We start from the raw sequence: 12,604 nt of genomic DNA on the forward strand, positions 1-12,604 counted from the left end.
GGGAGGTGTTGCCGCCCTCACCTCCAAGACCCGTGACTCCCACCAGCCTGCGCTCACTCATGTGTGTTGCAGCCCAGTGGGCGCCCCCTCAGAGCTGCCAACACCACACATGGGAAAGAAAGGTCAACCCGTGTACAGGGTCGTGTTTTTGCCTAGAGCCACATGGCCGGGATGCATGTGGAAACGCACGTCTTGTCTGGGTGACGGAGTGTTGTGGTTACTGCCAAGTGAGCACCGACTTACACAGCCAGTTTCGCTAGGGGCCTTCATGCTTCATTTCATTCCATCCTCTGTGAAGTACACATTGTTGTTTTCATTTCGTGGGTGAGTAATCTGAGACTCACAAAGATTGATCAACATTCACAGGGTCATTAGTAACTTGCAAATAGGAGAGGCAGGACTTGAACTCAGCACTGCAATTCTCAGAAGTCCATACTCTGTTCTATACCAGGATCTTCCAGGCTAGCACTGTTTGTGTATCACCTTAATGAAGTTTAGCATAATAGCATTATTTATGGAATATGTTTCTTAAGATAACTTATAGTGTGTATTAATTTGAAAGCATTACGGAAAGACAAGGAGAAGGAGATAGATCTATAGATCTTCCATCTGTTGGGTCATTCTTCAAATGGCTACAATGCTGGGTCAGGCTGAAGCCAGGAGCCAGGAGCTTCGTCCAAGTCTCCCTCATAGGTACAGAGGCCCATACTCTCAGATGATCTGCTGCTGCGTTCCCAAGGTGAATTAGCGGGGAACTGAATTGGGAATGTCCAGGACTGGAGTCAGTACCCATTCGGGATGCTAGTGTCATAGGTGGTAGCTAACCCACTGTTCCTAAGACAATTTATGTTTTACCTTTTTGATTTTTTCTTTTTTTATTGGAAAGGTAGTTTTGTAGAGAAAAGGGGAGATAAAGATCTTCTATCCACTGATTCACTTCCCAGATGGCTACAATGGCCAGAGCTGAGCTTAACCAAAGCCAGGAACTAGGAGCTTCTTCCAGGTCTCCCACACAGGTGCAGTATCCCAAGGCTTTGGGCCATCCTTTACTACTTTCCCAGTACAGGCAGGAGCCGGATAGTAAGTAGAACAGCCAGACATGAACTGGTGCCTACAGGGAACCCTAGTGCTTGCAGGAGGGAGCGTTAGCTAGTTGAGCCATCATGCTGGGCCTGACAACTTATATTTTAAACTTAAATATATAAATTCAATTAAAATTTATTGATCAGAGATACTTTGTAATATATGTGGAGCTATATATGATATGTGTTTGATTAACTAGGGTTTTTGCTGATTTTTTCCATTTTTATTATTATTATTTTATGATACAGTTCCATAGGCTCAGGGAGTTCCCTTCTCCCCTTCCCAAGTCCCCTCCCCGACCACTGAGTTCCCCTGTATTATTACTATAGTATAGTTCTTCATAAACAGTCATATGTCCATCATTGTGGGCCTGGACAATGGCAGAGCGTCCAGCATCCTATTGTCAAACTAAATTTAATAGTTTCATTGGGAGTCCATCTTTGATTTGGAAGTAGAGATGCATATTGCATTGTATCCTCACATCTGGATATGACAGTCTCCATTACACAGTTAATATACAGCCCGTTAAATGAAGAGCCACAAAACAAAATTAATAACAGGAAGAAAAATAGAAATTTACAATGCCATGAAGTTAAATAACATGCTACTGAATGACTAATGAAAAAGAAAATCAAGAACCTTCTTGAAGAAAATGATAGCTGCATAGTGATAATATAAAAATGTCTTCATGTGCCACCAGATTTACTCTGGAGTAAATAATGCAATGTAAAAAAGCACTGCTCTAAGCCATGATATTCTTACTTATATTATGTGACTCAGACTTGAAAGAACGAACTTTGGGGGTGCTGATGCTGTGGTGCAGCTAGTTAGACCACTGCCTGTGGCATCAGCATCCCATATGGATTTCCTCCTGTTCCCAGGTAGTTTGCTTGGGAAAGCAGTGAAAGATGGTACCAGTCGCTGGGCCCCTGCCACCCACATGGGAGGCCTGGAAGAAGCTCCTGGCTTCGGCCTGGTCTAGCCCCAGTCATTGCAGCCATTTGGAGGGTGAGCTAGTGGGTGGAATCTCTCTCTAATCTTGCCTTTCAAACAAACAAATCTTTTTAAAAAATAACTTTTATAGGCAAACATGGGTTTATTTTTAAGAAGATATTATTTATTTTTATTTGAAAGATGCACACAGAAATGTCTTCCATCTGCTGATTTACTCTCCAGTTACCTACAACAGCCCAGGCTGGTCCAGGCTGAAGCCAGGAGCCAGAAACTCCAGCTGGGTGTCCCTGTGGATTACAGGAATCCAAGTACTTAAATCATTGCTCCCTCCCAGGGTGAGCATTAGTAGGAAACTGGATGGGAAGTGGAAGCAAGACTCTAATCCAGACATTCCGATATGGAATGTGTGTGCCCCAAGTGGTGCCTAACCCAGTGTGCCGCAATGCACAGGAACTTGGAGAAGGAGAGACAGGAAGAGACAAAGAGAGAGCTCCTATTTGCTGGTTCACTACTCAACAGACTAGGGCTGGTTGAAACCAGGAGCTGGGAACTCAATTTAGGTGCCCTGCATGGGTGGCAGGTACCTAAGTACTTGTACCTCGCCTCTGCTTAGGGTGCACATTAGTTGAAATCCAAAGTAGAGCTGAGACTGTAACTCTGATGTAAGATGTGGTGTGTCTTAAATAGTGACTTCACTGCTGTGCCACGTGCCTGCCCCAAGTCTTCACCTTTGGAAGTCATACCCTGATTTCACTGATGTGGCCATTATAAAAAAGTGTTTATTTTGGAAGCCCTACTTGGGAATGGCCTTTGGAGGTTGTTTATGGATCCTATTAGGATATAAGTCATATTAGATTTGAAGCTGGATGTTTTGACTAGGGATGACATTGAATTTGAATGTTTGTTTGGACCACCTGAATTTATTCTGTGTGACCTTTTACTATTTCTGAAAATAGAGAAAAAGGGTTTAAAATTGGGAATTAGTTAAGTACCTAGAAAAGTCTCTGTCCTTATACTTCTGGAAGAATAGTCTGTTCTGGCTCCCACCCCACACTCCCAGCACCATCATTCTCTTCTCAGCTTACTGAAGGGAAATCAGGCATCCAACATCCCCACTTCACTGTAGCTCTCACATCAGTCAGTAATGCCCATGTAAACACAAGATTCATATTTAGTTTCAGTTCTCACTCCTCTTCACCTTCATACAAATTGTAACATTGTAGCATTGTTGATTATTCTGTCTGCCCATGTCAATCCATCCATTGATCCACTCAATCATTAACCAAATAATAAATATTTTCAAATATCTGTGTTGAAGGTTACTGTATTAGGCAAGGTCGAGGAATTAAGAGATATAAATGAATTTTTTTCAGGTATAAAGTTGTATTCTGAAGATGTAGACATCAGTGATTAATTATATAATCATTTAGTTGCAAATGTAAGCAATACCATACCTAAGTGTCCCTCAGAAGATGCTTCAGAGACGAAATTAAAAGTTTAGCTTATTTCTAGGCAAAAATAATTTGAAATCTATTCATATGAGAGTTCGTCAAAGTGCTCATGAGGGTGCTGTGGCACGGTGGGTTAAGCTACCACTGCATCTCATATGGGAGTGCCGTAAATCTAGTCCCACCTCCACTTCTGATCCAGCGTTCCTGCTAATGTGCACTCTGGGTTGCAGCAGATGGGAACCTAAGTACTTGGATCTCTGCCTCCCACAAGGGGGACCCATGTGGGCTCTTGGTTCCTGGCTTCAGCTTGGCCTGGTTTGGCTTGTTGCTGACATTGAGGAATAAACCAGCAGATGGAAAGCTCTCTCTTTCTCAACCCCTCTCTCTCTTTCTGTCTGATTTGCTCTGCCTTTCAAGTAATTGAAAACATAAGCTTTTAAAAAGTTCATGAAAATGCAACTTACTAAAAATGTATGCTTAAGTTTATGCAAAAAGAAACTCATCTTTCAATTCCATTTTTCTTGAAGTTCCCTCACAGTAGATGCCACCAGAATGCCAAAATACATGATGTTATATATGTTATATATGTATATGATACTTAGCTTTAGCACTCACAGAGCTTTGTTTTCTTGAATCCAATTGGTCCTTGTAAGGAGAGAGAGAGAGAGAGACAGAGTGAGAGAGAGAGTGAGAGAGTCTCCCAGTCCAGGGAACGTTTGTCCTACCATTGGCTAGGCCAGAGGCCTCAGTACCTGTCTGTACACAAAGTCAGATTTGAGATCTAACCCTGACACACTGCTCTGTCCCCTGACTCAGGGCAGGAGGAATCCTGAGAGAGAAGAGAGCTTGAGCTTGCCCTCCACGTCGATGTTGTGAGGCCCTGCTCCAGGCCTTTGTTGGCTAGGGAATGGAGAGGCTGTAGGGAAGTTGTGGGAAGGAAGGGATGTAACTTTCAAGGGGAACACTCATTGAAATCCTGTTTGTCCTTTGCTTCCTGTACAGCAGCCTCTCCGCTAACCTCGCATCTCCCTTCTGTGGTCTGTCTGATTCTCCCAGGATTTGGTGCTGCCACGGGGCCACTGTCCGAAGCCTCCTTGCCTGTGTCGCATGCACCTAGGCCTTCAGCTACTGCTCACCTGGGAATTTGGGACTATTATTTCCCCAGGATAGTCAGAGAGGTTGGTCAGGCTGAGCAGATTATCCCCTACTCACCAGTGCCTCTGACAAACCCAGCTTCCCTCCTCGTGTAGCTCAAGAGCATTAGTAGAAGGCCGCTCATTGCCATGGTCAAGCTCAAAAGCTGGCAGTGAGCTTGGGTTCTTAGCCAAGTTCCTTATCTCCCACCTGCTTCAGGACTGGCTCTCATTTTCGGAAACTGCTCCTCCTTTCATCTCTGGCCACCTTCCCTGAATCTGAGCTTCTTGGTGGTGGAGGCTGACACATGTCCTCTTGACTCCTGTCACTGGCTGCCTGACCTTTGGTGGTGGCCATCACAAAGCCTTTGGTTTGCAACATGGACCTGGTGTTATCCAGCTGAAGCACTGTTTGCCACTATGACCCAATGGATGGCTCATTCTTCCCATCTATCTCTTTCTGTCTTAAAGATTCATTTATTTTTATTGGAAAGGCAGATGTACAGAGAGAAGGAGAGACAGAGAGAAAGATCTTCCATCTGCTGGTTCATGCGCCAGATCACTGCAATGGCCAGTGCTAAGCTGATCCAAAGCCAGGAGCCAGGGGCTTCTTCCAGATCTCCACGCAGGTGCAGGGCCCCAAAGCTTTGGGCCATCCTCCACTGCTTTCCCAAGCCACAAGCAGAGAGCTCAATGGGAGTGGAGCAGCTAGGACACGAACCAGGCGCCCATATGGGATCACAGCATGTGCAAAGCGAGTATTTATCCACTGGGCCATCGTGCTGGGCCCTCTCTCATCCCTTTATTGTTCCTCCTTAGGGCTGCTGTGAAAGCACTATCGGGTCCACAGTGAGCTGTCTGGGTCTACCATACAGTAGTCACCCAGGATTGTCTTATCTCTTTGTGACTCTTGGTCCAGCTGTACTCTGATGTCTCCTTCTAGCTAGGCCAGAGTTCTCCTTCTGAAGTGCAGGCTCTTGCCCTCATTTTCTGGCTGTTAGCTGTCCATTGCTCAGTGAGGTCAGTCTATCCTAACTCCAGGCTGTGCTCTCTTGGTAGCTTCACTTCCCTTCACTGACCCTTCTCAAGCCTGGGGAACGTCTTTCTTATCACTCAGAAGATGCCACACCCTGTCATTGACCTGGGCAGCTGAGCTGCCCCTTAGCCATTCATTCATTGGGGTCATGCCCTCCACAAAACTGGCTTTCCTGGAAGGAAAGCCAATACCTTTCTCTATGCCCTGGATGCTTGTGTCGCCTTTGATAAATAACACTCACCCAGTTGTAACTTACCTGCTTCTGTGTCTCTTCCCTCCATTATACAACCTTCTCTTTCAGAGCAAGGCTGATTCTGATTGTCGTCATAGTTAGGTGCCTGACGTGGTAGGACACATGACATTTAGTAGCCTTTCCATTGGTGATGAATAGCAGGTGGAACAGTGCTGGCGATAGTTCCAAGGACAACTCCTAGCAGTCTTGAATGATCAGAACTCTCAGAATTGGGGTGTATCTTCCCAAGTCATCTCCTAAGCAGGCAGCATTCCTGTAGGGGTTGTCTGTCTCGTGTATTCATAAGGAAGTCCTGTCAGATTTACAGAGACCTGGGCAACCATCCTTTGTGAACTGCTCTTTGGGGCAGTCTATCTGACATTCCTAAAATCCCATCTGTGCAGAGAGCGTGGCACAGGCTGGAGGCAGATGGCATCGTTAAGAAGCTACTTTACAGCTGTCATAGTGAGTGAGTTAAAGGGAAGGAGGTGAAAGGAAATGCCGTTCTGATTTCTGCTTGGGGGGAGGGGCCCAGGAAGGGAAGGCTTTCTTTCCTTTCGGAGCCAGGTGGGAAGTTGGCATCTGAGCCATGGGTGAGGAAGCAGAGGCGCCCCAAGCTTGGGGGCTTTGAAAGACAGCAAGGACGGAAGGGGCCAGAGACCTGCAGGGTGTATTCACATTGAGGGAAGGCTTGTGTCAACCTCGTGGGTTTTTTCGTTTGTTTATTTTTGAAAGATTTATATATTTTATTTGAAAGAGAGAGAGAGAGCGAGTGAGCGTGTGCTTCCATCTGCTGATTCACTCCCCAAACGTTAGTAACATTCAGGGCTGGGCCAGACCAAAGCCAGGAGCTTTCTCTGGGTCTCGTACGTGGGTACAGGGACCAAAGCACTTCAGCAATCCTCCACTGTTTTCTTAGGTGTATTAGCAGGGAGATGGATCATGAAGAGGAGCAGCTGGGGATTGAACCAACACCCATAGGGAACACTAGTGTTGTAGGCAGAGGTTGAACGTGCTACATCCCAGTGCCCACCTTGTCAACAGCATCAAGGAGTTAACAGCATCAAGCATCAAGGACGCCACAAAAAGAGTGCCCCGTTGATTTCTGTTTGTGTTCTGGAGAGACATAGAGGTGCAGGGATCTAGGCAAGACAGGCCCAGGTCACCGTCCCGTATCTCTGCAGGGGTTCACCTGCTTTTATCTGTGCCTGTTTATTTCCACTGATCCTGGGCTTTCCTGAAGCCATGTGATGTGGGATATAGAATCAAGGGATGGTACTGATGGGGTGGCATAATAGAGATGCCAGCTTGTTCCATAGGGAGACGGGGCAGATCCAGAGTTGGTGTTGGTCGTACATTCAGGAGAGGTGTGCTCTGTTGCAGGATTCCTTCCCCAGTAGAGGCTAAGAAGAGGCGTGCCAGCAGGGAGGCACAGGAGCTAAGTTGAGAATTACTTAGCGAGGAGGAGAAGTTACCTTTCTCACTCTTGTTTGTAGGAGTCTTAGCTGGCTTGCTGCAGAAAGCAAAGCCTGAGACAGGGTTTTGGTTATGCAGGAGGGAATAAAATCTCCAGGAAACAGGAGTGGGAGCCATGGGGAGAGAAGAAGGCTGATGGAAAGATGCCTTACTGTGCTGGGCTCCGCTCGGTATGGGTTGCTCCAGCAGCAGGCAGCAACCCAGGAGGGCTCAGACAGGAGTCCTTGCAGGGAAGGAATAGGGAGGGGTGGCGGGGGTGAGGATTTCTCTGCCAGCTCCTGTCCCCAGGGGATGTGACTCCCCCATGCTGCCAGGTTGGCTGTGCTGTAGTGGGGGTGCCACAGCAGAGAAGGCCCAGAATAGCAAACAAAACACAGTCGTGTTCCAAAGTCCATGTGGTTCTGGAGCAAGGAGCAGGTGGGCTGAGAGTGTCTGGAGAGTCCCTGATTGCTGTCTAAGTCAGTGGGGGAGCTAGGGGCTGTGGGATATTCCTTTTAGTTGAAACGAGGGTGCCTTTCCCAGGCATGATGGTGTGGGGGCGGTCTGTCTGTGGAAGCTTCTGGTTTGTTCTTTTTGATATGCTTTGTTTCTCAGTCATTTTTTGGATTGCTCGTGGCTAGTATGTAAAAAAACGCCAATGAGTGCTGTATGTTGATATTGTGTCCTGTAACCTTGCTCAGATCTTAGTGTCAAAACTCATAGCCGTGTGTGTGTTTATGTGTTTGGATTTTTTACAGTTTTCTGCGTATGAGATTGTGACATCTGCAAATAAAATCTTATTTATTTACAGAATATAAATATAAATAAAATTAAAAATGCTATTTTAAAGAAATAAAAAAATTTAGTTCCTTTCCTTCCCTGCCCTGGCCTCCTTTTCCTGTTTGAACAGCTTTCTTGGGGGTATTTAGATAACCGTGTGACCTCACAAAACGCAGGTGTGACTTCCCTTGTTGGCAGATTCATCACACAGTGTGTAAGTGGGCCAGCCTGATAGGTTAGAGACCTCGGGCCAGCAGGGTTCCTGAAGTAGCCAGGGGACCCCACGGAGTGTTTAGTCCACCTAAAGCTGTCATGAACCTGGCCCTGTGTGGTGACACCTGCTGCTGGGCCCTGCCCTGTGCAGCGACACCTGCCACTTGTCCTTTTAGGGCTGTGAGTAACTTGACCAAGAGCAGAGCCACGCCCCACTCCACCCTCACCTCCCCCAACAGGCAGGGTGAGGAAGGCTGAATCAGATGTCTCCTTTGTGGTTGCTAGGAGAGCTTCGGGCCTCCTTCCAGCCCACCTGAGTGGAACGCCAGTGGCATCCGGTGGCCCGACAGACTAATCACAGCCTGGAATTGTTAGAAGCAAGCAGGTTCTTTGCCTCCATGTCAGGTGATGGGCCAGAGTCCCTCACGCCGAAGACAAGTTGGGCGAATGGCTGGGAGAGCTTGAGTTCCTTGGACTTCATGTCTGAATCCGTGTCAAGGGTGGTCCCCAGGGTTGTCAGCGAGCAGGCAGATCAACTACTTTCTGTTAGGATTCTCCCAAAGTCTGTGGGTGCAGTCTGTGAGTCAGCTCTGTTCTGTTTTAGAAATGATGACAGAAATCAAGGAGGCATCCGTGTTTAACAACACTTGTGTGAGGTGGCGGGTGAACCCAGGACGAGTAAGCTCCGAGATTGTGTACGTGGTGAGTGAAGCGCTCCTCCCCCACCGCTAGGGTCACAGTGCTAACCCATGGGAATATGAGTCAGAAGGGCTTGCTTCTGGAAGAGCTCTGCACGCTCATCTCTTTCTCATCCATTGTCATCTAAAAATAGTGAATGGAGTTTTGGAGATGGCTCGATTGTTTTGTTAGTTTACATTTTGTGTTTGGCATGTTTGCCATTTGGCCTCGTGTCTGTGCAGGGGCTGTGTTTACGCTTGGCATCATGGTTGCTGCTTGTTTCCAAGCGCTTGGGCTACATGCCCCCAGAGCGAGCCTGGAAGTGTCTGCTGCCTTAGCGACGGGCAGCAGAGAGTGGGTCGTCAGTGTGGGCCTGCCCGGGCTGATGGCTGAGCCCAAGTGAGAGGGCCAGCACCCTGTGGGTAGTTCTCACCTCGGTCACCTCTGCCAGTCTGTTGAGTTGGTGCTGATCAGATGCCTGTAGTAGAGGCTGACGTTTTTTAGCCTGCCGAGTGGAGCAGTGCAGTGGAAAATAAGACAACGGAGGGGGAGGGCCCAGCCCAACACAGTCTTAGTTATTTAGACTGGAGTCATGGGCTGGGGGTTGGGGAATGTCTCTTGGTTTCTCCTGTCTCAAAGATACACATAGAAGGACAGCGGTTGGATCCTATGGAAGGAATTCACCAGGAGACAGTCAACTTGACCTCTGACAGTAGGACCCCAGAAGTGTGCCTCAACCTGTACCAGGGCGCCAACTACACTGTGAGCATTTCCGCAGCTCCTCCCAGGCGCTCCGTGTCCAGCAGCCTTGACTTCCAGACAGCAGGTAGGCCGCAGGGGTACTGGTCATACAAGGCATTGGAAAAAAGAGAGCTTTAGGTATTGGTGCAGCCATGCTCAGCTATCCAGGGCAGCTGAGGGTAGCCACGTGACCTAGCTCTGCTGATTGGCCTGTGAGAGCAGAGGGGTAGGGGGCCTGGCCTGGGAGCTTCTGGTGGAGGGTGGTGGATGAGGGGTCTGGAAAGGAAGCCCTGGTGTGCGGTAGGATGGTTATTGTTTGAAAAAGGGAGTGGTCAGGAAGGGACTTCCCAAAGTAGGAATAAACCTCACCACACATAATTGTCGTCTGGCTTTTTAACAACACTGTGCCAATGATGGTTTTATTTTTTAAAAACAATTCTGGTTATCAAGGCTGTCAAGACGATTAAATGCCTGCTGGATGAACCTGAGAGGCTACTGTTTGTTATTTTAGAGGAGTTAACTGTTAATTGCTGTTTGATAGCCCACTTAAGCAAACGTAACTTAGCCCCCAGATATTGTTGTCACTTGGTTCTAGGGCGAACACCAATGTGGCTTCTGGTCACCTTTTTTTTTTTTTTAAAGGTTTATTTATTTAAGATTTTTTTATTGGAAAGTCAGATATACAGAGAGGAGGAGAGACAGAGAGGAAGATCTCCCATCCGATGATTCACTCTCCATGCGGTCGCAATGGCCGGAGCTGCACCAATCCAATGCCAGGAGCCAGGAGCCTCTTCCAGGTCTCCCACACAGGTACAGGGTCCCAAGGCTTTGGGCCGTCCTCGACTGCTTTCCCAGGCCACAAGCAGGGAGCTGGATGGGAAGCGAGGCTGCCGGGATTAGAACCGGTGCCCATATGGGATCCCGGCGTGGACAAGGTGAGGTCTTTAGCCACTAGACTACCACGTTGGGCCCAAGAAATCTGGTAATCTTAACGATACAAAACCAGTTAAGAAATCACATGAATTAGGTGTTTTGGTACTTCTGTATGCAAGGAAAACAATCATTTCTTTCCAAGAAAATAGTATATAGGCAGAGTTATAAAATCAATGTTAATTGTTCAGAGATACTTTACAAAATTCATTGTAAGCGGGCCCGGCGGCGTGGCCTAGCGGCTAAAGTCCTCGCCTTGAAAGCCCCGGGATCCCATATGGGCGCCGGTTCTAATCCCGGCAGCTCCACTTCCCATCCAGCTCCCTGCTTGTGGCCTGGGAAAGCAGTTGAAGACAGCCCAATGCATTGGGACACTGCACTTGCGTGGGAGACCTGGAAGAGGTTCCTGGTTCCTGGCATCGGATCGGCGCGCACCGGCCCGTTGCGGCTCACTTGGGGAGTGAATCATCGGATGGAAGATCTTCCTCTCTGTCTCTCCTCCTCTGTGTATATCTGGCTGTAATAAAATGAATAAATCTTTAAAAAAAAACAAAATTCATTGTAAACTATTCATTCATTCTGTAGGTCTATAGAGATATGTTACCTTTAAAAGACCATTAAAGTCTAGGGCCTGATATGAAGGTCCGATGACTAAATCCTCACCTTGTAAGTGCTGGGATATATTGTGTGGGTGCTGGGTCATGTCCTAGCTGCTCCACTCCCATCCAGCTCTCTGCTTGTGACCTGGGAAAGCAGTGGAGGATGGCCAAAAGCCTTGGGGCCCTGCACCTGCCTGGGAGGTCTGGAAGAAGCCCCTGATTCCTGGGTTCAGATCAGCTTAGCACTGGCCATGACAGTGATTTGGGGCATGAACCAATGGATGGAAAATCTTTCTCTCTTCTCTCTTAAATCTGCCTTTCCAATAAAAATAAATAAAAAAATCTTTAAAAGGCCATTACGGGCCTTCCAAGTTGCCTTGTCACCATCATGGCACAATGATAGCTTGCTCTTCAGTGCCAGCTGTTCCTACTACTGATTATCCAAGTGACTTTTCCTTGGGGAACATGGTGTTTGAAGTCAAACAGACCTGCATTTTCATCCTAGCTCTAATTGGAGAGTTAGGTGACCATACCCGAGTTATTGGATTAATTTTCTCTGAATCTTTTCTTTCCTTTTTTTGTCTTCTTTAACTGAAATAATACTTTATGAAAGTGGTGGAAAATATTCTTTTTTTTTCTTTTTATTATATGGGACTAATGATACAGTTAGGACTTTAAGCTTTTCCCATTTAAATTGCTCATTTTTTTTCTCAATTTCTCTTAGAAAATCTAATTGATTTGCTTCAAATAGTTTGATATAATGATATTTATATTTATGCCTGTTATCTTAATTATAGTTACTTTCACCTGTGGTAAAATGGGCTCCTTTATCCTCTTTAGTATTTTTTCTTTTTTGCTTTAAATTATACTTTTGAGACAGTAATATTCTTTTTCCTGATTTCCTGTGCTTGCCTTTGCAGGACATGCCTTTAATTACATTTTTTTTTCTTTGAAAACCTGTCTGGATAGTATCGCTACAGGTACACTCCAGGAGAGAGCATTTGTTGAGAATCTTTCTGGGCTAAGTTTTATTTTTGAGTAGATAAGTGGCTCAACTTTTCCAAAAGGATTTATTTATTTATTTATTTGAAAGAGTGACAAAGAGGTAGAGATAGAGAAAGGTCTTTTATCCTGTGGTTCATCCCCCAAATGTCTGCAACAGCTGGGTCTGGGCCAAGGGAGACCAGGAGCCAAGGGCTCTCTCCGTGTGCTCGTGGGTGGCAGGGGCCTAAGCAACCTGCAACATTGGCGGTTGCCTTCCGAGGTTCATGAGTAGGAAGCTGGAGGAGAAGTGGAAGAGCTGGGACTTGACCTGACAC

At 46.7% G+C, this 12,604-nt stretch overlaps 1 protein-coding gene across 3 annotated transcripts in view; it reads left to right on the plus strand.

Moving 5' to 3' along the window:
* Positions 1-12,604, plus strand: part of SUSD1 (sushi domain containing 1) — a 125,146-nt gene that overhangs the window by 55,003 nt on the left and 57,539 nt on the right. For all 3 annotated transcript variants that reach the window (XM_058672299.1, XM_058672297.1, XM_058672298.1), the window contains exons 7-8: positions 8,942-9,039; positions 9,655-9,841. In XM_058672299.1, the coding sequence (XP_058528282.1) occupies positions 8,942-9,039; positions 9,655-9,841 (285 nt within the window). The remainder of the gene's footprint in view (positions 1-8,941; positions 9,040-9,654; positions 9,842-12,604) is intronic.

This window comes from Ochotona princeps, chromosome 14 (assembly GCF_030435755.1).
Source record: "Ochotona princeps isolate mOchPri1 chromosome 14, mOchPri1.hap1, whole genome shotgun sequence".
Lineage (NCBI taxonomy): Eukaryota > Metazoa > Chordata > Mammalia > Lagomorpha > Ochotonidae > Ochotona > Ochotona princeps.